The sequence below is a fragment of the Argiope bruennichi genome, chromosome 7, assembly GCF_947563725.1.
Source record: "Argiope bruennichi chromosome 7, qqArgBrue1.1, whole genome shotgun sequence".
Lineage (NCBI taxonomy): Eukaryota > Metazoa > Arthropoda > Arachnida > Araneae > Araneidae > Argiope > Argiope bruennichi.
The window spans coordinates 7,153,136-7,180,539 of NC_079157.1; the positions used below are offsets into that span (position 1 = coordinate 7,153,136).

Consider the following 27,404-nt stretch of genomic DNA (forward strand, 5'->3'; position numbering starts at 1 on the left):
CACCAAACAGTTACCTTTGGTGAATGTAAGGGAATTGCTGTGACTACATGTGGTGATGTGTCATCCCAAATTCGGCAGTTCTGGGTATTCACAGTTCCATTCAGGTAAAAGTGGGCCTCGTTTCCCCATAAGATTTTCCACGGCCAAGCATCATCCACCTCCATTCTGGCAAGAAAAGTGAGAGCAAAAGTCAATCGCTATGACGTTACTCTTGTACACGGCTGATCTTGTACGGATAGAAGTGGATAATTCTTCGTAAGATTTGTCATACCGTACTGTAAGGCATATCCATATTCCGAGCTACTCCACGAGCGCTAGAAGTGGCAGCAATATTGTCTTGTCCTCTGTTGACAATCGCCGTGGCAACTGCTTCGATTGTATCCTGTGGTACAGGTTTTCGTCCTCTGCCTTCAGAGAACCTGTTTTCTCAAGCTTCGCAACCATTACTTTTAGCCGATTAACTGACAAAGGACCGTTACCTTTAAGCATTTTTTTTTGTGCTTTCTAAAAGAACGAAAAGCGGCTGACGCGTTGCACTGGTTGAGGTAAAAGAATTTGACCAGTAACGCACGCTCGACTAAAGAAGGAGACATTGCACATAAACTTTCAATCCGATTGTTTCGAAAAGTAACACATTGCCTTTTAAAGCCCAAGCAGCTGACACTGTGCCAATGAGATTTGAATAAAAAACTTTTTCTGCTCAGCGTTTTCTGTTACCCAGTAAGTAAAATTGCAGATAAAGAGACTTTATCGGTGTTTATGTAAATTTTTCGCTTTTTTAAAAGTGTTGCCATATTGCACTTGAACTAAGCAATGTGCAAAATAAAAGAATCAGCAAATGTGCAAAATAAAAGAATATTTTATTTCCGTATTGATTTGCATTTGTAAACACTCTATTTTCTATTACACAGCGCCCCATATTCCCCTGGCGGTGACTTTTGGAACTAATTTTTTCTTTCGCGGAATCCTTCGCTCTCCGTCTTGTTTAATCTTCTTGCAAAATGTGGCGTCATTCTAGCAAATAGATCGCTCTACAGAGCACTGCGAGCACTGTCAGTTTAATTATGGCCACCCTGTATATATATATATATATATATATCTGGGGCCTACATCTGTTTACATAATTTACCGCTAGTTTTTTAAAAACAGGGAATCACAATCAATAGTTTAAAGTTTTCTTGACTGTTAATGGTATGTACTGGCCTTTTCGTTTTTAATTTTTAATTGTTTGTTTTTATTGTTATTTTTGTTATTGTATTTTTACTTTGTTGTGGTTAATTTCTTCTTATTTGTTGTTTTATATTTCCTTTCTGTTAAAATGGTATATCTCTTGAGCATAATTTCAGGGGATTTTCGGGTCACGAGGAATCATTTTTAGACAATGTCTGTTTTTCCTCACAGAAAAAATCCCTTTCTTTGAATCCCTGCCTGAGAGAGACCCTTGAAAAAGTCTTCAGGCCGGATTCTTTTTTTATTTTATTTTTTTATATTTTTTATAATTTTTTTGATTTTTTGTTTTTTCTATTAACTTGATTCTAATACTTTTGTATCAATTCATCTATGTTTTAGAAGTAGCTGCAATTGCGCTCTCTAAATACTATGAAGTTCTTTTTTTGGTTTTAGTTTAAATAGGTTATAAATTTTAGTTGCGATTTCGAAACTGTTTTTGTTTCGTTTTCATTTTAGTTTCGTTTTCAAACTTTTTCTTACTTAAGATTGGTTATATATATATATATATATATAAGATTAATTATGGCGCTGAGACACTCCAATTATTTATTACTTTGAATGACGAAGCGTTTTTATGCAGTAAGGACGCGGGAAACATGTTGTGAGCCTTTTTTTGTAGAGATTTTACCTGCTGCTGGTATTTACTTTCCTTTTTGCTTCTATAATTGGTTGTGAATGTTCTTTTGTAGTTTATATTATGTTATTATAATTTTCTTTAAAATTGGAGATTGTAATTTATTGCTTTATTTCTGTAAAAGCTGGTTTATCTCTGAAGCCTCAATTTTACGGAATTTTCGGGTCAAGGGGGGTTAATATTATTGGAAAAAAGTCAGACCCTCACAGAAAAAATTCCTTGTATGAATCCCTGCCTGAGAGTGACCCTTGAGAAAGTTTTCAGACCGGATTCTTAATTTCTTTCGTTTTGATTCTATATTCATTCTTTTTGCTGATATTAACTTGGTATTTTTACTAATTTGGTTATATAATATTAAAAATCTCGTGTCACGATGTTTATGTTCTTACTTCTCCGAAACGGCTCGTCAAATTTTTATGAATTTGGCAGGTATAAGAATGTGTATTTGGTAGGTATAAGAATAGGTCGTAAAGTATATTTAATAACGCTATGTAATTAGGGTGTCCCTATCCAGATTTTTTTTCTATATTTTTTACAAAAAAATTGTTTTTTTTTATTTCTTTTTTATTTGGCATCAAAAAATACCTATAATCCCAAATTTTCACCCTCCTGTCCCCACCCTCCCATTTTTTAATCACGATTTTAGTATTTTTGTATGAACTATATCCAAATAATTAACCCGTCAATGGTAATTCAAACAAAATGAAATGATTTATGTGTTGTATGACAGATGGCGCTACGTCCGCCTCATCGAATTTTCATCCACACATGCATTCAGTCATTTACGAGAAGTGTGGCGTCATTTCTGAATTTGTTTTGTATCAAAATGCAGTGCGTGCAAAATTTTGTACGATTTATTTTAATTTATAGTCATTCACGAGAAGTGTCGCGTCATTTCTGCATTTGTTTTATATCACAACGCAGTGCGGGCAAAATTTTGTACGATTTATTTTAATATAATAATTTTTAAGAAATATATACGTGTATAAATACGTAATATAAAATTTAATAATTTATAAGAAATATATACGTGTTTTATGATTGTAAAAAGGGTGGTAAAATGCTAAAAGAACAAACATGAGTCAGCCGGGAAGTCAGGAAAAGTGCAATTACCAGAAATTGAGACATTACCAGAACCATTGAACGGCTTGCACATCGGCACGGAATCAGATACAAACCAGTTCCTGAAGTCCATTCGCACATTCAATCCATGCTTCCAAATAACTTTGTTCCGAGCAACCGAAATAGTTCACGATACTGCTGCAAATGACTAACAATTCAATTCAACGTTCAAAATCAAAAGCCAAGTGTACCACAAAGTAGGCTCATTGCTGCCAATGCCAAACGAAGCACATAAATTTTTACAAATCTACTTCATGAGCGATGAAGACATGAATCATGTGGATGCACGTTGCAGCTATAATAACCTCAATTCACTTAGTGCCAGGCGCATCGTCGGCGAACTGGACGCCCTACTGAATGAACGCAATGAATTATTGAAATTCTTCAAATCACACATGCACGAATTGCAAAGTCATAATCACTCTATTGTCATCAATCCAAAAAAAAAAAAAAAAAAACGCCTGCTGGAGAGCACTTGAGTAGATTCAATGCGCCTGTTGTTGACGACGTTGCTGGAATCATGGTTAGAAACCGCACATCGACCCGAGAAATTGTGATTCGAAGAAGAAACAATAATCAAATGTCCATCGCCGACACTCACCGTTCATACGACGCTCTCCAATAACTGCTAATTTTCTGGAAGGGACAAGACGTATATTGCATAAACATTAAACAACAAGTCCCGCTACAATTAATTCATTCATTATGAACATCATTATTCATTTTGAATTAATATTTACATTATATTATATTCATGTTGTTACAGGAGCGGAAATAAACAAGAAAGTGAGCTCGATGGATTTTTATGCATATCGTATGATGATTCGACGCGGTCAAAACAACGTCATTCTGCGATGTCGTGACCGGTGCCAACAGTTCATGGTCGACACATACGTGAAGATAGAAAGCGAACGACTGCGATTCCTACGACACAATCAACAGAAGCTGCGTATATTCACTTGAGAAGAATATATTCACTTGGAAGGCGCTATCATGAGCGACGCCGACATCGATGAAATTGGTAACTTTATCATTCTACCATCATCGTACGTAGGCAGTCCACGTTATAGGCAAGAATACATATAGGATGCTATGACTTTCGTGCGCGATTACGGATGACCGTGTTTACTTATCACATTTACATGTAATCCAAAGTGGCAGGAGATTACATCTTTGCTATTGCCAGGCCAAAATGCAATACATCGTTATAACATTATAGTACGTGTGTTCAAAAAAAAATTGAAGTCTTTAATGAGTTTTATTACAAAATTACACGTATTCGGTTCCACACTTTTGAAAGGCAAAAGCGAGGATTACCTTATTTACACATTTTGATTTGGTTAGTCGACAAAATACGCCCTGGGGAAATATATAGTGTAATTTACGCAGATCCGTCTACTGATCAACTACTGTTCGATATTGTTACCACAAACATGATTCATTTCTCATGCGATGATCTGAATCGTTTATCGGCTTGCATGGCAGATGAAAACTGTACAAAGCGTTTTCCTAAAGTTTTCACCAACGACACGATCACAAATGTTGATGGATATCCAATATATCGTGGAGGAAATGCTGATAATAGCGGGAATAAATACTAACAACGCAGACATTGACATTGACAATCGTTGGGTGATACCATACTCTCCAATGCTGAGCAGAACATTCAATGCTCATATAAATGTTGGATTCTGCAGTTCGGTGAACAGCATAAAATACAGTTGCAAGTATGGGAATAAAGGCAGCGATATGGCTGTGTTTCAAATTCAAAATACCGATGTGAATGCTCCTCGATTGAATGACAACGACGGAATACTGTGCTACCAAATTGGCCGGTACATCAGCTTCAATGAAGCTGTCTGGCGTATCTTTGGTTTCCCAATTCAGGAACGGGACCTAGCAGCTATACATTTAGCCGTCCATCTTGTAAACGGCCAGCACGTATTTTTCACCAACGAGATAGAATTGAGCGTGCCATAAATCCACTAAAAAGTACACACACCGAATTTTTCGAATTTTGTAATCGCGAGGATACTTTCGGTGAATTTGCACAAACACTACTTTATTCCAAAGTACCACGCTATTTCACATGGATTCAAACAAAAAATGGACGCCCCTCAAGCAAGGCCCTCCAAGTGATGCGTGGCCCGGCCTGTTCAAATCAAACACTTTGGGCCGAGTATATACAGTCAGTCCAAGGCAGAGTGAGTGCTTCAATCTGCGACTGTTGTTGGTTAATGTAACCGGCCCTTTGTCATTCCAAGATATACGCAAAGTGAATCGACAACAGTATCCAACATACAAAGATGCATGCCTTGCACTCGGTTTGTTCAAAGGCGACCATCACATGGTCGATATGTTTTCTGAAGCAGCACTGGGCTGTACAGCAACACAAATTCGTTTATTTTTCGTTATAGTGTTGACAACATGTTTCCCATGATGGGCAGACACGTTGTGGGATAAGCACAAAGATTCAATGACTGACGATATATTGCATCGAATGTTCTCGCGTGGGGAAACTATCGAGCTTATTTGTGTTGGCTAAAGACGGACAGACAAAAAATGTCGTTCACTCAATTGCTCTTCGAAAAGAATATTGATTTTCTTTATTTCATTTTTATGCTTTAGAATAAAAAATATATTACTTTTTTCACTTTACATTCAACTTTTGTGAGATCAAACAATGTATATGTTCGTTACGTTAATGAAATACATTGTATTGAGAAAATGAATAATTGGTGGGTTTTTTTTATCGGTGATCACCGTCTACAGCGCTCCACTCTAGTAATTCTAGTAATTTAATATTAACTAACTCTAATAGTGACTGTTCACCCGAATTTTTGCGACGAACATGTCTGAACCGAACCAGCCAAATATGCAACGCCACCTAGCGAAGCGCTTCGTGTGAACTTGACCAAAGCAAGAACTACTGCCTGTCGTATCTGCCTAACAACTGCAAGAAAACATATCTCTTTTTCTTTTCCTGAAACTTTATTTCTATGTCATTATTCTTTATATATTTAAAAAGATTTCTTTTATATAGGTATAATCACATATGATCCATAATATCATCATGAATCAAATAAAATTCCAAAACGCAGAATCAATTTTGGAAAAATATATGATTTAACTAAGTCTACATCTATATATTTGACACTAGCAACTACGGCTGCAGTTTCGTCTGCGTCTATATATAAGTAAAGAAAAAGAAAACACATATTAATAAAAAAGTACAGTTTTTTTAATATCTAGTGCAAAAAAGTTTGAACCTCAATTTTCTGATTAATTACTACTCTACGGTATCTAGATAAAAAAAAGTTTTTTAGCTTTAATGTTTAACGTATCCATATAATGTCTTGATTTCCACTTTAGACTCTGGCTATATGCACTATCTACCAATAAGTTTTTGGGCATCCATACAGATGGGGATATCTGCGGTCCTGATCTACTTATCTTACACGATCTTTTATACTTAAATATCGTGTAGTAAAGAGCATTGGCATTTGTTGCATGCAAGATGCCACGAAATTCAAAATTGTCTGACTTCGGGAAAGGCGAATAAGGATGGAAATGGTGAGAAAGAATAGAAGTGGCCGATCCTTAAGGGGTTTATCTAGTGAGTTAAAAATTCCAAAATTGACAGTGTCTTTTCTGATTAATAACTGAAAGGTGAGTGAATACCTGTAAGAAAATATAAAAAGGTGAGTGGTGATTGTCAGAATGTGCTTCGACCCAGGAGACCCGCAGAACTAAGAGGTAGAGACTGACAAGTACTGTCCAAGAAATTCAGAAAAACCCTACCAAAACAATGGCCCTCATACCCCAGGAGTTCCACAAGCATCCAGGATTGGTTTCCATGGTCGTATTGCCACACGAATATCCAACCGCGCCGTTCGGTTGAGTTGGAGCAAGGGAATCGAAATTGGACCATAGATGAGTGGAAACCGGTTCTCTGGAGTGATAAATTAAGGTTAAATCTCTACCAGACGAATGGCAGTGTGTGGGTTTGGCGAATGCATTGAGAATGCCTTTTGCTAGAATGCATTGCACCTACAGTAAAGTTTTACGGAGGAGGAATTGTGGGATGTTATTCATGTTATGGATAAGGACCCTTGATACCAGTTCATAGTAAGACAACACCGACATCTACTCCACTATTCTAGACAACAATGTGCTACGCGGCAATTTTAAGTGTTAGATCATTGTTATTTCCAGGATGACAACGCCATTTGTCATGTTGTTAGGTTCACCGTGGATTGTATGATGACAATGGGGTGAACTGATTGGAATGGACTGTCCAGAGTTCAGATCTGAATCTTATAGAAAACGTCTCGGACTCACCTCAAAGGCATGAGTGAAAAATATGCTAGAAAGTATCATATGAAAAAAACCAGAAAAGATAAAAAGGGTTTAATAATACCAGAACTGTAATATGCAATTCTAAAAATTACTTCTTAATGTTTAAAAAAATTTAAACGTATTGTACCTCATAGAAACTTGTACAGTGAATACGTTTTTATAAATATTATATGCAAAAGTTTTATTAATAAATATTATAAGCAAAAGTTTTCTTATTCCAAATTGGTTCTACTAAGCAAAACGTAGAAAATTAAAAATAGTTTGGCAATCCTTTCTCGGGATAATTATCAACTTCCTCGTTCAGCTTATTCATCAGTTCTGAATCGTGGTAATTTTCCAGGCTTCCTCCGTATTGAGTTGGAATTATGGACTTGGGAAAGTAATTCAGCAGATCCTCAGGTTTGGAATGGAAGAATACCTGTAAGAAAATATAAAAATATTCAATAATAATTTAAGTTTGCAGTAAGTAGACAGGACACAGATGGCGGATTTCTTGAATTAGATGCATGAAGAGCCTTAGTGCAAAGGTACAATGTACTATGTCACAAATGTATAAAAAAAATAATAATAAATGATCCAAATACTAATATGTTTTCGTCTACCATCTTATTATATTCGATTTATATGTGCCATATACGATTTTTCATGGCTACCTTGCCCAAATACGAATGCACGTGTAATAACAGTTTCATCAGCAAAGAAGCAGTTTGTGAATGGTGGATGTTAAAATACTAGTTTCTACTTGTCTAAATGTGCCAGGAAATAAAAACGATTGAGAAATTTCCATGAAATTAAATTATTTTCATTTCAGTATAATTTTCAGAGCGTGATTTCATATAGATTTCCATCGAATGATACCAATTAATGCAATTCGAAATTCTTTTGAAATTCATCAATTCATTTTATTACATTTAAATCATCATAATAAATGATTGAACACATTTCTGCAGAGTATTTTGACAAATTGAATAGTCATCAACAACATAATACCGATAAATGGAGACTGAAAGGTTATTTCAAAAGATTTCTGATAATTTTACTCATAGCATATTGCTCTGTATAAAAAATAGCAAATATATTAGAACAAAAAATCAAAGACTAGTTCCTCATTTCTGTTTATTGAAAAGTTATGGACTTGAAAAGGACTTTTGGTATGATTTGAGATTCTTGACACGAGTGAAACCCTCCCCATAAGATTCAATATTTAAGCATCGTTACTAGTAAAGTACATTCTATTAAGTTAATATCTTTTCTCTATCTTTGATATGTTATTCCATTATTTTGACAAGATATTGCTTCCTGACATAATTACTATATTAAATAAAACTTGCTTCTTGGACAAGAAAAATCAAATTATTTAGGTGGCCCCTTAGCACTTCTACAACACCCCAAGTCCTGAAACTTTAGTAGAAAAATTAGAAAACGATGATGTTTATTTACTCGAAGAGCACGAGTACACAAAGACGAAGAATACACAGACGACAAATATTTACATCCGAGACGAACATTGGACAGCACACAGTATCACACTCCAATAAACAGTAGCCCACATATAGTAATCGCCTACAGCACACGAAGCAACCAGACAGAATCTAGCAGAAAAGGGGTTCCTAGGAGCTTCGCTCTACGGTCTCTCCAACGGCTGAACTTCTCGCTTTAGCTGCCGACTCACTACTTCTCCCAACTGGCTACTACACACAATATAAGATGCTGCCTTCGCAGTAGACGACAGGGTTCGGCACACAGCAGTTCAGTACTCGCTCCACACAATGCTGGTCGTTGCTTCGCTATTCTCTGGAAGACTCGTTACTCTTTGTCGATTCCGTCTACTCGACACATCCAGAGATTGAGAGTGCCGGTCTTTTATAGTTCCGGGAGGCGGGGCTAGAATCTTCTAGACGAATCAGCCGTAACTCGGTTCCTAATGAAAAAATTCTCGACAAAATTCTCGAAGTTTCGATTATTATCCATTTTGTCACCCAAGTCACCAAATTCGTCGCCATGTTTGCCGCCAAGCTCTGCGATTACTGACTCGACATCCGGCAGCATCCAATACGGATGACAGTAAGGCGGCCTTTCTTATGATGACACTAGTCGCGCTAGGAAGCAAAATTACAGGTTGTAACAATATTTACGCGATGAAGTTAAAAGAGCCATTACTACTACATATCTATCCTATTTTTCGTTACTGGAAGGGTTTAATCTTTAAAAGTGATTAGAGAACACACAAATTTAATATTAAAATCTCGTAGAGACCATGAAAGATAAAATAAAGACCGTATTAAAGGTAAAATATACCTGTCCAATGAAATACTGATGAGGTGGTCATAATAAATTGTTTATACAATGTGTAACAGTGTAAAATACGAAATAACTCATACATATTAAAGAAAAGGACAAATCAGAAGAAGTACTTATCATAGAATTGAAAAAAAAAAACCATTATAACTTTTTACTATACCAAGAATTGCAAAAAATTCGAAATTTTGACGTTTCTCCACTTTTTATATTTCCTCCGAGCTCGAAAAACGTATTTTTGACATTTTTTTTCTGTGTCTCTGTTAATAAAATATCTCAAAAATGCTTTTAGATAGATGACTGACATTTGATAAATGGAATTAAGATCAAATTCGAGATTTCTGTCAATTTTGGATCTCAATCTATTCGAGTACAAATGAATTTCATAACTACAAAACTCAAACAGCTAAGTAGACAAAATTTGTACACAAGTTCAAAGACTAAAGTGTAGTTACTTGTCAAACTGGAATCAAATTTGTCAAAAGATTGAGCATCGGTAGATTTGTACTTTCACAAATATGCAAATGCGATAATTCAAAAATGCAATGACTTAAATATGTGAAATTTCGCTAGTGATTTTATTATTACAATTGTAATTCTATATCAAATTTTGGTTTCAGTCGGTTGTAAAAAGCGCATTTAAAACATAAATTCAATTTTCGGATACTATTAACGGCCTGCCAAGGATTAATCTCCCCCCCCCCAAAAAAAAAAAAAAAAAAAAATAAAATCGCCAAGCTTCATACGATACATTCAGTAAAAATGCTAAATTCACGCCTTCAATTTCGTGTGAGTTAGACAGATAACATTTTTCTTAAAGAGTATGCGAGAAACTTTTGAGGTGATTAATTTTGATGGTTTATGGTTTGATTTTTGAACAATAAATATTTAATAGTAAAAAGCATTCACTAAAATGTCATATGTTTATATATTAAGGAGAAATAATGCAACCTAAGAAACTGTTTAGTTATAAAAAAAATAATGGCTAATAAAACATATACAGTGGGTAAAAAAAGTATTGGCAATTGCTTATATTTAAACATATTACTTAACGCAGAATATGTCTAATAATTTTAGCATAATATAATGAAGCATAAACACATTAAATTTCATATTCAATTCATCATATTCAATACTTTGTATGCATACCTTTCTCCTTTATGATTGCTTGTTATCTATTCTGCACTGACAAAACCAACGATGTATCACTGTATATTGTAACGAAATTTCCGGGGGTTCGTTTGGATAGTGGAAGTTACATGGTGTGGAGAACGCTCAATCAGCAGGCGACAGTAGAAAAAGAAACAACGACGTTTATTTACACGAAGACACACAGGACAGCACAAAGACAACTATATACAGCACAGAAGACGATTATCTTCAGCCGAGACTTGCAGCATACAACCAGACTCTACTACAGACAGTAGCGCACAGCTTAGTTCAGCACTAGCTTCACTCCGTCGCTGCTCCTCTTATCTCTGGAAGGCCATTTCTTTTTCTGTCGATTCCGACTACTCTCTTCATCGTCGATCCCTTCTACTCTTCTCTGTCGCTTCCGACTACTCTCCGATCTGGTTCACGACGACCACACCCTGGCAGCTGCCAGCCCCTTTTATAGGTCTCAGGAGGCGGGGCTAGAAGCCTCTCAACCAATCAGGAACATTCGAAGCGTAACTCGGTTCCTACTGGACGGAACTGGAAAATTCTCGATGTTTCGGGTATAATCTATTTTGACGCCAAAGTCGCCAAATTCTTCGCCAATTCGCCAAGCTCTGGGACCTCCTATGGAACCAACTATGCTGGGAAGCCGCATCACAGATTCGTAACAATATTTTTCCATTCTTGGAAGAGTATACTTTTCATATTCTCTTTAGATGATATTTCCTGACAGCTAAATCCAACTGGTGCCATAAATTTACAATCGGGTTACGGTCCAGAGACTGAGGTGGTGTTTTTAACTGGTGTATTGTAGAGTAACCATTCCCGTGTTTTATATGCTGTAAGCTTGAGGTCTTGCTGAAACATAAACGACATTTCCAACCCTTTTTGAGATTTAAATTACAGCGCAATATTTCGCTGTACGTGTCATTTTACCTTCAATAAAATGATAATTACTCCATTCGCTGCCCTACAGCCCCGCGCCAAGGCGCTCCGTGTTTCGCAGGAGCTGTTACAGTTCGTGTTTTAAATTCAAAATTCTCCATACATATTGTCTTCCATCACTTCCAAAAATATTGAATTTCGATTCATCCCAAAATATGACTTTATTCCGTCTGGCCGATCAATATTAGCTTTTGCGAAGTCTAAGTTTCTAGTTTTTTTCAAAAATGATTCTTTCTGGCTGCTCTTCCATAATAGTCGCTTTCATGTAAATCATTTCGAATTATTGTCTGGGCACTAAAATTTTTTTGCGGAGTATTTGCCACTTGTTGGGCCAACTGAGGCGCAAGGTTCTTTTTTACTTCTCTGATAATGACGCGCTTCTACTTTGTGGAAAATATTCGAGGCCGCCGAATTCTGACCTTATTCCCTGTTGATCCTGTTTCTTGAAACTTTTTGACGACTCTTCAGACAGTGAATAAACTAATTTCCAGTTGATTTCCAATTTCGCGAAATGTTAAGCCATCATTTCTAAGACGGACAATGTTGTTTTTTATACTCACATCCAACTCTTTCGCTTTTGTAGACATTTTAACCAGCGTTGAAGAAAAACGACCCAGAAGTTCAACAGATAGTCTAATCAACAGATCAACGTGATTTTAGGAAAATATTCTTTTCTAAAATCACGTGCTTTCAATACGACGATTCTTGGCACTTTGCCAATACTTTTATTACCTTCGTTTTCCATATTTTTATTATTACCAGGTAAACTGATAGTACAAATAAATAAATTTTGAAGTAAATTCCTTACAAAATGCATTCTAATATTTATTTTATACTTTAATTTGCGATTAGGAATGCATTATTTTTAATACGCCCATTAAGATGCAATTAACAATACTGCTTTTACCCATTGTACATAACGTATTCTCTGCTTCATACTTACTCTTTTTCTGATCTTTGCTGAAAGGAAATGTTTCAATACAGCCCATACAGCCATCTGAAGTGCAGATTCGTTAATGCAATGCGTTTCTTTGTAACGGCCAGGAACGCAGTTCTATAAAGGTTATATTTGGATTAAAAGAGATTAAATGTATAAAATGATCCAAAATTCAGCGTGTATGCTGTTAAACGAGGCGTACACCCCCAAAAAAGATAGAAATACATAAAAATATCTCATAAGAAACATACAGATGAGCTGGAGAAAAAAAAAAAAGAAAATGCAAAAATACCAAATCGTTAACACTCGGAATATCTTTCCTTGGCGATTTTTTTTTCGATTTATTTCACTTGGCTGTATTTTGTATATTACACCTGCACTACTTGTCATTCAAAACTTATGCATGTTTCAAAGCACGGATTGGCAAATCGTTTTAAAGTTATGCAGATGATGAGTAGATTTTTGGCGACGTTAAAACAGATGTTTGAGTCTATGTCCATGTGCGTCTTTATCAAAATCTGTCCATTGCTTCGTGTTTCTTGATCACAGAATATTAAGGGATTAGAAATGAGCTACAGAATTACACCTTCCAGCCCATCTTATTGAATGAGTCAGATTGTGTTCAAACTATTTCAAGTCCATATGTGATTATTTAAACCTATTTTTGTCATTTCATTTTTCTACCACCATGACAATTTTAATATCTAATCTATAGTTATATAAAGCTCAATGTGCGCGTGTTGGCGCTCTACAGGCCAGACCATTTGACATACAGCTACCAAATTTGGTACATGTATACCTTGGAGGTCGTGAATGTGCACCTGGGGTCCGTCCCTTTTTTTGAATTTTTAATTAGAATTTTAATTATTAATTAAAAACTAACTTTCTCGCCAAAAAAATCTTCTCATTTTCCCCAACGCCAAATCAGTAAGGCTTCAGTTTTTTCCCCCCACACTAATGAGGCTAGGCTTAAGATTTTTCGGCCTATTATTTCAAACGATTCTGTTTATTTTCTTAATGTTTGATGCATTTAAAATTAAACAGTGTTAATGAATCGATCTTTTAGATTCATTCTGAAGTACTTTTGAATTAAAATAAAACAGAATAAAAGAAATTAAAAATTTCTAATCTGCATAGCGATACCGCAACTGGCGTAGAAAAATTCGCGCATTTGCGTTATCGTAACTGGCGTTGAAAATTCACGCATGCGCATTATGATCTGATTGTTGACAAATATTATCAACGGATGCGGATTTGATTTGAATTATTTTTATTTTAGTTTCATGCTTTTGTGATGAAATTGTATTCATGTTAGTTATATTTTTTGTATATGCTTATAATTTTAAGTACATCGTTTTTTAAGTAGTTTTTTTAAACCTGTTTTAGACCGATTATTTTAAACGATTCGTTTTATTTTCTTAGTGTTTGATGCATTCAAAACTAAACATTGTTAATTAATCGATCTGGTCATGATGAATCTGAGAAAATTTTGTTGACAAATTCTTAAAATATTGCATAAATTTAGAAATATATTCTTTAGTGCCTATGAAGTTTAAACGCTCAGTGACTCTGTTTTCAGTAATCATATTATAAAAAAAATATTTTGTTTCAGTAAAAAATATTATTATATTAATTGCAAATTAATCCTTTCCAATTTAATTTAAAGTATAAATTGTACGGGAGCGAACAGAAAATGAGAGATATACATATTACGTTATGACTGAAGGCCTTTATAATATTATGAGTGAATTATATGACTATCAAAATGTTAAGTTTCACAATATTTTGATGAAGAAACTATTAAAGTAGGAATTGCATTAAATATTTAATTATTAAAATTTTAACGAACATTGAAATTGGCGAACCGGCTGGTCGCCAAAGGCGGCTAGTTTATAATAAATCCGCGCTTTTTTTGTGAACTGTTTTAATATTTGTTTTATTGCTCTTCGGATTTGTAATTCCGTTTCACAGCTTTTTCATTAATTTAATTTGATTATTTGAAAAAGGAGTTTAGGGCATCGATTCAAACATTGAATATATTTAAGTTTTTAGGGGATGAGGAGTATTTCAATTTGGTTGTTCTTGTTAAATAAATAAATATAATTAAAACATTATACTGAGAATGTTTAACAGAAAAACGTTGATGGTATTTTACTGTAAATGGATCAAAATATCTTAGGTGTAAAGATGGATGTGGATATTATTCAAAAATATCAAAATTCCTTCAGAGGTACAGAATGTATATGGATATCGTTAGGTGATGTCATTTATAAATTCTGAGTAATATAATTTTCGTAAGTTTTTCATTTAATCTAAAGAAATATTAAATTTGGTACACAACAACTGTATACAAGTTTTGAAATCTGAGCTACAGTTATTTCATCAGGTTGCAGTGAAAATAATTTAATAATTTCTATTCTTAAGTACCACCGAAAAAGCTTGAATATTTTTAACTTTCTGAATCTCGAGGTCCAGTTTATTGAAGATTAGAATGTATTGTTTTATGTGTACTTCTCATATGAGTAAATACAAATATATGTAAGTGGATACTCTGACACAGTATCCACCTCCGTTAGTTAAAGTATCTGAAGAATTTGAGTAAATTTGTTAGTATGTATTTTGTTTATCTAACTTATGAAAGTTTTTATCATTGAAGAAAGCGATGTTTGGACATGTTTGAATGTTTTAAAAATCATAATATAGACAGAGGATAGAACAATTTTTTCCTACAGAAATTGAAGTATAATAATGTAAACTGCGGCGTTTGAAAGAATGATAAATTAAAATTACACAATTTTCATAAAGTTGAGAAGACAAATTTTGATCCTTAGCATTCGAGTTATTTTTTAAATCATGTTCGTTTTGTACTACAGATTATTGTTTATTTTTTATTGTCTTTATTTCATACTGAAAAATTTCTTATAGTGATACTTCATTTTTGATATTTAAAAGTGTTGACTGCATTGGTGTTGGAATGGAGTTTATAGTTAAGGATAGCTTAAACAAAATAGTTATGATCTTGGTATACATTTTTCTTTGTCGATAGTATGTGGCTGATCTCTTCTACCAAAATATATTAATCTGAAACATGAATTTTAATCGGTCATTCCAGGTTTTCTTTCAGTTCCTGTCATTGGAAGTAATAAATGGATTTTTCTCAATGATTTGATAGATTGATTTGGAGTTTTTCGTTTAGAATTTCATATTTGTTAATGCTGCGGTGTTGTCTGTCGCTGTGGAGAAAACCGTGAATAATAAGAAGATAGTTAACAACTACTAATGTAATCCAACTATTAATCTCTACTGTTAATTCACTTATGTTTGAAATTCTAAATCTCCTCAAATCTCCCTAAAAAAGCTAGACAGGTCTTCACTGTTTCAAAAAAAAAAAAAAAAAACCCTTGAAAAGCCTGAAAACGTTGGATTTTTGATTATTAGAGAGTTTAATAAGCAAAAATAAATTTTATTCCTTATTTTTTACTCACATGATCAATGCGATGATTTTTTAGTATTTTCTAATTCATTACTATTGAATTTGTTGATATCTATCATTATAATTTGCATCATTGCATTCTTAATTAGTTTGAGAAACACATTTCAGCAACAATTTTCTAAATTCGTTTTTTTAAAATTTTTCATAATTCATTTTCTTCGTTTTTCTAAAGTTCCATAACGTGAACAAAAACTAAAGGAAATTTGACATACTTACAAAACCAGCATTGTAAATCAGACTAATATTTTGTGGAGTGCAGTATCTAAAATGCTTGATTGTGTCCGTAAAATCGTAGATCACCTTAAACCCACAGATTTGTGTCATTGGGCATCGAAGTGGTAGGAGAAGGGAAAACATGCCCATTGTTTTAATGTGCTCGATCGAAAGTTCATTATGGTTCCACTTGCCTGCAATCAGAATAATAATCGAAAATTTTTTATAAAGAACTTACTTTTGCTTAATGAAAGATTTATATCAGGTTTCGCTGGATACAAACCTTATAAAAATTAAAGGTTCATTAAATTCATTAAAAAATTAAGCAAGTAAGGAAGATTTCAATACGAAAAAGGAAACGAATTTTTTTTCAATAGTACGAAAAAAAATAATGTCCTTAATGTTAATTGTGAATAAAAAAATTAGATATATCTTGCCATATTTAGTTAGTCTTTCAAAATTTATACAAAAACATTTCTTTTTAACAATAGGCATATTTTTAAAGTTTTCAATCTTCCTGTAAGTTAATAATTTATTTATTTATTGTCTCCATTACGGTTCAGCTGTTCGAAATTTAATGTTTTTTTTTGTATCACGAATAATTACATTCATGTGTAAGTTTTTTTTTCAGGATTAAAAAACTGAAAAGCCGAAAAGTCAGTCAACGGTAACCGATAACTCAAAGGTTGTAAAAGGGTAAAATAATATCAAGATATTACAGATCGCATTTCAAAAATAAATGCAATCAATTTGATTGTCGAAAAATGAAAGTAAAAGTATTTCAAGTGGCAAATTTCTCAGGATAGTTATGTAAGAACACATATATTTGTTCGAAACAGAAAGAAATCAACATATTTTAAACATATTTTTTTATATATTTTTTTACATTTAAAAACAAAAATTTCCTTTTTATTTACGTTTTTTGACTAAAGAATTCAACTTTTGGGCTATTTTTGGTGATATGGATATTTTTCAATTTGAATAAAATTGTTTCTGGTAAAAAGGATAATGAATTTTTATCGATTTCAAATTTCAGATTTGAAATAAAAGTTTTTCGTTATACACCCTACTGCTTAAATAGCTCGTTGACCATTATTGAATACTCTTCATTAGGTCATTTGTTCAGTAAACTTATCGTTTCATTGTCTTCTGAATCAACATTATTTTATGGAATAGTAAAACAAAGTACTTGTAATTGGTGCCTAATTTAAGAAATTTAAAATGCTCTATATTTAAATTTGACGACATAAAATTAATTCAAATTTCATGACAGCAAATGTAGGTTAAGTACAGAAAATAATTTTTTTCGCATTTTTTAGAGTGATGAGAGAAGTATTGATAATACTTAAAACCTTTCACTCTGAATAATTTATTATCTTTTCCTTATTTTTACAATAAAACGTGTTTTATATAAATGTGAATTGAATTGAACTACCAAGGCATGAGTTAACTTACCAAGTTCAACGAGAACAACTGCACATCCGTCTGGACACCTGTTGGGAAGTACAGAAATAAACTTCGTGGAAGGGTTCTCTTTGAAATACGCGTTTGGGATGCTCTGGAAAATGCTGCTGAAATTTCTTCGGAAGTGGACGAATTTCCGCACAGCCTGAAACGCCTGCGAAGAATTGTATTTTCTATACCTTAAAAACAGTTGCAAGAAATCCTCCTCGAACTCGATGCCAGCCGTGAATTTATCAGCTGCATAAAAAGCGAAATAATATATAGAGATTTTCGTTTAAATAAATAATTGATCAATTTGTTGGTCTTGATTAAAAAACTGAATATTTTCTATAAAATTTTCCTTCAAATGCATATATTTTTTCTTATTTATTATGAAACGATATTAAATAGATATTTTCCTCGAGAGTACATTGACATGCGCTGGTATTTAATGTGATGTCCATTTTTCATTACAAAATTCTCATTTCGCTGACATAAAATATATTAAAAGTGTTTCTGAGAATAATTTTTTTCAAGAAATTCCTAAAGTTTTCTTGTCAGTTAGTCTTTGCACAGGAATCTGTTAGAGAAACTGTTTTATTATAAAGAATCGTCATGTAACGGATCACATTGGATGGCAGGAACTTTACAGAGTCTTGATTTCAATATTTTTGAAAAGAGCAGAAGAAGCAGATTGACTTACAACCATGTGGCAATTTCTTTTATGCATGAAGTCGGTATTTGGGAAAAATACAAACAGATCTCACCAAAAAAAATGCAAATACCTCAAACATTTGCAATGATTCGTCTCCTACAAAATGTTCGTATTTTCTTGGTAATATTAATACCTGTGTTATATCTATTATGTAACAGTATAAAGTTTAATTGATGTTCTTGTTATAAAATGTATTATTATAGCTATAACTCATTACTTAATATCGATAGAAATCTCTCGAGCTCCATCTAAAAAATAAATATAAATGTCCATTTCTGTATCATTAATATAAATACTCATTCTTACCATGGAGAAGAAAATAAAAATAAACTTTGTAATGGCTTAACCGCTCTGTAAATATACTTCCGAGAAATAAATCCATAATTTGTATTGGATCGAAGAACCAACATTTCAATTCTTTTTAAACAAGATTAAAATGTTCCTAGAGTGAGGCAATAACAGAAATGGATGCTGTTCTGCTTTGAAAAAAAGATGTAAGCATTAAGTGCTTATCTCCATCTCTGTCGTTAAATAGATGATAAAAAACAGCACTGAAAATAGCACAACGAATGTTTTTAAGTGAAATAATAATATTAACAAAAGTAGCAATTTAAAATCACTTCTATTTGAAGTTTTATTAAGAAATAAAATTGCTCAAAAATGAACTCCTTAAGTAAATAATTACTTTCATAGAAAATAAAAGAAATTATTCATAAAAAATTAAAGGAAAAGTTCTTCATATAAAAGAAATATTTTCGACGCTTTTGTGTAAAAAAATTGCGTGAATGCGTGAATTTTTTGTGCGAAATAATTCTGGTATATCAAAGTATAACGCAGCATAATTATTTAAAAGTATTATTTCTGAATATTTTGAGAAATCTCTGACTTGGAAAACGCATAATAATAATAAAAAAATGAATAATCAATGAAAAATTTTGGACTTTTTAAATATTATTTTTGAATATAAATTCCAATAAAATATTATCCTATCCTAATAATTCAAAGTAATTTTTATAAATAGATAAAAATACAAATAACTCAAACATTGTTTGAATATTAGTTATTCAAATAATTAACTCTTAGGAAAAACAATTCTGTTACTTTTGCCTTCTGCTTTGACTTTCAAATTCTGATTGTTTTTTAAAATATTGACAAAAGCCGACAGCTTTCTAAAAAGCTGTTCATCGCGGCGGCTCTGTGTAGAGGATCGGCTTCGGAAGCGGTGGACTTCAGGTTCGATTCCACCGAAGAACTTTGGTATAAGTGGGTATGGTGCACGTTTAAGTATCACGTGTCGGGGCCAAATGTGTTTGCCTTAGCATTGTTTTAAAATGGAACGTTAATATACCTAAACTGAACTTATTTATTTTCTAGCTTTTGTAAGATCCTTTGCAGTTTAAAAAAAGATTTAAACGATAGCATTTTGAATTTGTTAAAATATTTTATCTTAATGAATCACTAATTATGAAAATGTTCTTAATTCCAAGGAAGGAAGGAGTCATTTGCACAATCTGATTCTTACAAATATGAAATATGCGAAGTTTTTTCTTTTCAATTGTAAACTAGTCGAAGTCGTCCCCCCCCCCCGCATTCTTGCATACTCTGTAATAGAACTGTTGTTTCCCACACCCAGAGCATAAAAAAAATGGATCACTGGAAATTGTTTTTAAATATCATGAGAACATAAACTTTTATACATATATAAGGATTGCTTGCTCCATAGCATATTTTAAAAATAAACACTTGAATTTCTGTTTTAATTGCATACCGTAAGCGAAAACTAGTGCGGATGATCGCTCTTTGGCGTGAATCTAGCATACGACCTTTGGTTATTTTTTTTGGGGGTGGGGTGGGGTGAGAGATTCAGCGACAAAGGAGCAAAATACTTTCGGTTTGCGCTAATTGACGTTCGTTAAATTTAGATTCATATTTAAAATTATGGCATTAAATTTCATTGAGAAAAATTATCTTCTGTTTATATTCAAAATTTCTATATATCGTTCAATATGCTATATATTTAATATTTCATAAGGATGTCAAATATTAAAATTCGAATTATTTTCTTACTTTAAGAATCAATTTTTTTATTCATACCCTCTCATAATATTTATAATTTATTTCTGTCAATTGCCTTTTTATAAAAAAAGTTGAAGTCAAAGCAAAAAACGAGAGTTCTGTTTCTGGCACAAATACTCAAAACGCCTATATAATACATTTTTAACGAATATCCTAACTTATTAAAAAATATTTTCTTTGCGTCTTAATTCATCTAAGATATTGCAAGAGTTTTTATAAGTTTTTTTTTTATACTAACTTAAGTTTCACACTAATTCTTAGTTTTTTCACTACACCAAATAAGCCATGTAAAAAGCTTTCTTATTATTGATATTTTTCCCCTTTTCAGTTTTCATTGCATTTCATGATATATAATTATAAATATTATAGAATCTAAAAATTAATATTTCTCAAATTGAATGCTAGAAAGTATCATATTTGTGAAATCAATTTTCACCTAAATTAGTATATTACTTTCTGATTAAGACAACAACAGGGTATGTTAAATTTTCAACAGGGTATATTAAATGTGTATATACAAAATTTTATATATGGAAAGTCAGATTCAAAAATTTCAACATTACAGAAATGAAACATGATAAGTTAAATAAAAATATTTAAAAGAATCAAATCTTATTTGCAATTCTTAAGAGAAAAAAAGTTTATTAACCTTTACGTACCTGATAGTAAACCTTTAAGTTTAGTCAGCTCTTCTACTCTTGTTTCTGGTGTTTCGTTGAGCTCTTCCAGAGCCTTTTGGTAGCAAATTTCTGGAAGGTAGTCCATGTGAAACGGGTAGCATTTTTGATCGTTAATTTCCTTACTCATAATGTCCTGGAAGCCCCACACTTTCGAATCTGCTATGACTTTTCTTGATCTGTTAGATAAAATAAGTGCTGCTAACTGCTGCTAAAAAAACTGCTGAGCATGTGAAAGATTATTCATTTAAAAACTTGAAACATGTTTGTATTCGCGATTAGATAAAGCGAATTTAGAAAAAAAAATGAAGTAAATAAATGAATAATCGGCTGGTTTAAATTTGATATCTAAAAGTAACTGGTAACGTTTTTTGAAATTTGTTCGAAGTTTGTTGCAATCGCATCTTTCCTCCACTGACTTTGATAATAAAGTAAAAGAATTCGGTTACGTTCAGGTTTATTTGTAAAAATACTATATTTTTAGCATTTATGAAAATTATGTAAAGGATGGGTTTGGTTCATCTTCAAGCATCAGATTTTATTTCCACATACACACACTAGAGTTACGTGATTTATAGCACATTAAAAAAACTGAACTGCCGAACTGAACTTAAAACTGTGTTAAACTGCATGCCATAGGCGGATAATAAGTACAGGAGGTCAATCTTTGGGATGTGGCTAGTGTATGATTTTTGGCGATTTTGTCAAGAAATAAAGTACAGGAAATGCATGTTATTTGATGAAAGCTACATTAAAGTTTATACAAAAACCAACTTTTTGAAAAACCAGTTTTCGAATTCAATTTTCAAAAAAAAAAGTTATATATATAATATATATATAGCTAATAATATATATATATATATATATATATATATATATATATATATATATATATATATATATATATATATATATATATATATATATATATAATCATTTAAACAATCTAAAGTAAGACATTTTTTTTGAAAACGAAACGAAATAGTTTCGGATTTGCAACTAAAAATTATTTCTTATTCAAACTAAAACCATAAAAGGAACAGGAAAAACTTCATAGTATTTAGAGAGCGGAAATGCAGCTACTTCTAAAACACAGATGAACTGAGACAAAAGTATTAAAGTCAAGTTAATAGGAAAATCAAATAAACCAAATAAAAAAAGAATCCGGGATGAAGACTTTTTGAAGGGTCACCTTCAGGCAGGGATTAAAAAAAACGATTTTTTCTGTGAAGGAATGTGAAGCAAGAAAGTCTAACAATGATTCCTCGTGACCCGAAAATCCCCTGAAATTAGGCCCAAGAGATATACTATTTATATATATATATATATATACTATTTATATATATATATATATATATATATATATATATATATATATATATATATATATATATATATATATATATATATATATATATATATATATATACATATATATATATACATATATATATATATATATATATATATATATATATATATATATATATATATATATATATATATATATATATATATATATATATATATATATATATATATATATATATATATATATATATTACTCATCAGAGCAATGCTTTTTCAAAAGAAGTCATGGAAAAATCAATTCATAAGTTTCTTGAAGACCCTGAAAAAAAATTTACAAATCCAAAAACACTGAAGGCTGAATTTTCATTATTTGATTAAACGAATAAAAGAACAAAAAAATTATATTTTTCATTTGATGCCATGAAAAATATAAAACGAAGCTCAGTAGCTAGTGGACGAGTATTTTCAATTTCTGGCAATATTGTGTCCAAAATACGAACAGATTTAGCCATCGTTCAGTGGATATTTTATATTTTTTAAAATCCTATTTGCTTAGGAGAAATTAAAATTAGTGAAAATAATATTACACACACACTGATGTACGTGTCATAGAAGTTCTTTTTATTATTTATTGTCGAATGCATGAGTTGAACCTAAACAAAGATCATGCAAACGTTTCAGACTGCTTCATTGAAAGATTTATAGCTACACTTAATTCAACACTTTGATTTACTAATTAATGAAGCAAAGTATTATTAGAATTTATTGGCTGTGGGCCTCCTGTTTCCTCACTAGAAATTCCATTCAGTTAGAGTAACGAATGTGTAAAGGAAGTTAATATGTTAGAAGCATGTTCCGAATAATACTTAATTGAGTGTGAAAAATAGGCTCAACTCTGGAAGAATAATCGCTATGACTTACCTATGAAAAATGATGTTCATATTCTATTTCAAACAACTTCTTCCAATTATTTTTTTAAATAGCTTGTTTAAAAAAAAATTATGTTAAAATTCAAGAAATTACTTTTTTTAATAATATCAGCATAATTTCCATACATAACAATTTTCATAACAAAATTTATTAATTTTTAATATATTTTAAAATCATTTTGGTATATATATATATATATAATTTTACATATCTATATAATTTTATAACTTTTCTCTACAGTCTACATCAATAAGCTTTTAACACTCAGAGTTCCGGATGGAAATAATTTTTATATAGTTAAATCGTCTGTTTAATACTTTTTTCCTATATTTTGGTAGTTTTTAACTTAGTTATATTAACGTCCCGGTTACGCTAGCGCTAGTGCTATTTTGGAACGGACTTCGTAATTTTGAAACACGGTCAGATGACATCTGAACTGCTACCCCCTCTTCAAGCTTCCACACCACACCAGCGGGAGGATGTTTGTCCCCGACAGATTTAGCGTGCACCAGATTCGCTTATATAACGGTTCTTCGGTGGAATCGGCTCTCAAAGCTGAAACCCTCGTCTTCCGAAGCCGAGGCCTTACCACCAGGCCACGACAGCCAATATTTGGGTAGAACTTTTCTCTTGCGGTCTAGCAAGTGTCTTTGTTGGTGATAGTGAATTTTATAAAGCTTCTTTTCAATATGTTGATCCAGATAAAAAAGCAAACTTTAGAGTGTACCAACGTTGTGACTTTTTCAAAATGTACAAAACTCCTCGCAGTAAAGGTAGCACAAGAAATAAAACTGTGTAATAATTTCTGATATAATGGAAATAAGTTTCGAGCGATAGTGCAGTGAAAGCAAAGTGGTATTTAAATGCGAATAAGAAACAAATTTAAAATAGCCTAAATTCGCTTATAAGCTGGCACACCCACATGCACACACACACACACGCAACACGCCACGCATGCATGCACACACAGACGCGCGCACAGGCACACACACAGACACAAATGGGCATAGACTCACACACACACTTAAACACAGACACACCCACATAGACGCAGACAGAAACCAGCACAGACACAGACAGACACCAGCACAGACATAGACAGACACCCACAGAGGGACACAAACATAGATACGCTTGCATAGACACATAGTTGCACACACGCACACATACTTACATGCACAGACACACACGTGAGCTATAAATGTAAGCATGCATGATGATAAAATCGTTGAAATGCTGCTAAAAAGTATTCAAAAAAAGAAAAGAAAAGTATTCAAAAGTCGAGTTTAAAAAAATTAAAATTTGATTAATATTTTAATTTTGTGAGAAATCTTGAAATTTCTATTCCATTGCATTTTCTACTTGAATAAATCTTATTTCCAATCAGAACTACTGATCTGATTTCACCAACTTTTATTTCATAAGGTTTTCGTAACCATTAAATTCTTGATTGCATATTTAATACTCTCTCCATTGCTTGCAAGATATCACAAAATAAAGATGCAATAGATTTTCATCTTCAACAACTGAACTGAATTTGCCAATTTCATTCGTTTAGTTATTACGCCATTTTACAAGCATAGTTTATGAATAAGCTCATGTGGAGGTTAAATCTGAATAAATACTTCATTTTGCTGTCATAATTATCAAAGCTGGTTTTTATAACACAATGAAGATTATTATATAATAAGAAAATATCTGATCATAAGAAGGGGATAGCTATTCTATAAAACTTGAAAATAAACAATACAGATCTCATCAAATTTCTGTGAAACTTTTGTATTAAATGCTTGAAATAGCTAATGAATTTATGAATAACTTTTAACTATGGACAGAAACTACGAATGGACGTAACGAACAAAAATATTTTAGAAATAATGTCGATTCTTTAGACATTTTAGTTTTAACTTTGAGTTCGTAAAAAGAAATATGAATTAAAAAGAAATATTTCAACCTTCTGCTCTCAGATGTCTCCTTTTAGATACCATTCTTGACAATGTGGAGTATCTCCAAATTGAACATAAGAACCTTCAGGTATGGTGGTTGGTTAGGCCACCCTGGTGGGTACAGAAAAAGGTGGATGTTCGGCTGCCTCCCATCAATGACAGGACGTACTTCCCAAGGGAAAGGGTTTCATCGAGACTGATGATGATCCTTAGGACTCAACCGCCAGTGTTGCTGTTGCGACGGTCCGGTCATTCAGATTTTTCCGTATGCCTCCGGGAAGGGTTGGAGTTGCTGGTTATAGGTATCATTTCACTCTTTTCTGTATCTTGATAATTGAGAAATATTCTTTCGAGAGTTCTAAGAAATCGTTCATCAGTTTGTCAGAAAAATAAGTTATTAAAAAGTGTGCGTAATTTTTAATTTGAAATAATAAACTGGGCTTTTATATTTTGTGAATAATAATGTACTTAATTTCTTTTCCTAATTTTTTTTTTTTTGCTAATTTTTAACCTTCTGCGTATGAGAAATTCAGGGAAAACAATAGATTTTTATTTTATAATATTCATAAATAAGATATAATTAATCAATAAATAAAAAGTATTTGTATTAAATAAAGTATTCATGTAGCACTTAATATAGTTGCCATGTAATATGAATACTTCGGGATTTACATATTTCGATAACATTAACCAATTGATAAAAGTATTCGAATTGGGTAAAGTCAGCTATATTTTTATCGCTACAACAGAAAAGGATGAGAACACTTATCTCAAGGCTGTTTATAATTTATTCCAGTAATAACAATTTAAAAAATCCATCAAGTGTTTCTTGTTGACTATCATTCCTTATCAGTCCATTTAGATATTGTTCGTACTTGTCCTGTTTTTAAAAATTGTTAAACCAGACTGCATGCCGTACCACATTTCAAAATATCAAGAACTTCATTCGGTCGTTAGATGGTTTCTTCAACACGTTTATCCCCATCAGAATTATCAACATATATTGCTTGATCTTGTTCACAAAATAATAATAATTTTTCAAAATTTTACAAAAAAAAAAAAAAAAAAAAACTATTATATTTTTAGCTGCGTCTCAATGTTGCGTTCAATCATATTAGATAAACTTTCATAACTTTAAGAATTTCAATTTTGTCCTTCATCCTCAAATCATATTTTTCTTCTATTAGTTAATTCAATTTTATCAAAATGCAAATAGGAAGGATTCAGGGCTGTTCAGATGTCAATTGAAACTCGGCAGCGTAGCTGTCCTTTTAAACCAATCCAAACCACTTAAACCCACACCAAAGATTGTGTTCCATAGGGAAAATGATTCGCAGATGCTTTTTTACAAGTGTAGCAAAAAATTTTACTCGTGATAGCTTTAAGCAGTGTCCACTATCATTATAATTTCTTGAAAATTAAAAAAAAAAAAACAGTGAGAGACGGTTTAAAAAACACTACGGCTTTTTTTAATACAAAACTTTTGAAAAGGAACTTTATAGTAAAAAATACAAATGGTACATTTCTCTAATTTTTTAGTGAAGAGATTTGTATTGCTTTTTTTTGAATGAATACATTTTGCAATTCTTAAAATAATACAGTATGCGGGTATATTTAACTAATAAAAACAATTCGAAAATATAAACATTTATAAAAATAATTTTTAGTTTCGACTTCAGAATAAGGAAAATGAAGTCTAATGATCAAGAACAAATTATAATCTCTTTCTGAGAAACTCAGAGAAAGTGAGAAAAAATGGAATTACAAAGAAATTTGAGTCGAAACATTTCGAAATAATCCATCTTCAATGTATTTTTAAATATTTTGATATAATTAACTAACAAATGTCTTAGACAAACAATTTTAATCTTTTATTGTTAACAATAATAATCTTTAGCAAAAATCTTCAGATATCTT

At 32.1% G+C, this 27,404-nt stretch overlaps 1 protein-coding gene across 2 annotated transcripts in view; it reads right to left on the minus strand.

Annotated features, from left to right (window-relative positions):
* Positions 1 to 7,381: 7,381 nt before the first annotated feature.
* LOC129976749 (alpha-tocopherol transfer protein-like) overlaps positions 7,382 to 27,404 on the minus strand; it is a 46,624-nt gene continuing 26,601 nt past the window's right edge. For both annotated transcript variants that reach the window (XM_056090479.1, XM_056090480.1), the window contains 5 exons: positions 21,283 to 21,479; positions 17,845 to 18,090; positions 16,393 to 16,583; positions 12,690 to 12,800; positions 7,382 to 7,763 (listed from right to left, as the gene is read on the minus strand). In XM_056090479.1, coding sequence (XP_055946454.1) covers positions 7,596 to 7,763; positions 12,690 to 12,800; positions 16,393 to 16,583; positions 17,845 to 18,090; positions 21,283 to 21,479 — 913 coding nt within the window. In that variant the 3' untranslated portion in view covers positions 7,382 to 7,595. The remainder of the gene's footprint in view (positions 7,764 to 12,689; positions 12,801 to 16,392; positions 16,584 to 17,844; positions 18,091 to 21,282; positions 21,480 to 27,404) is intronic.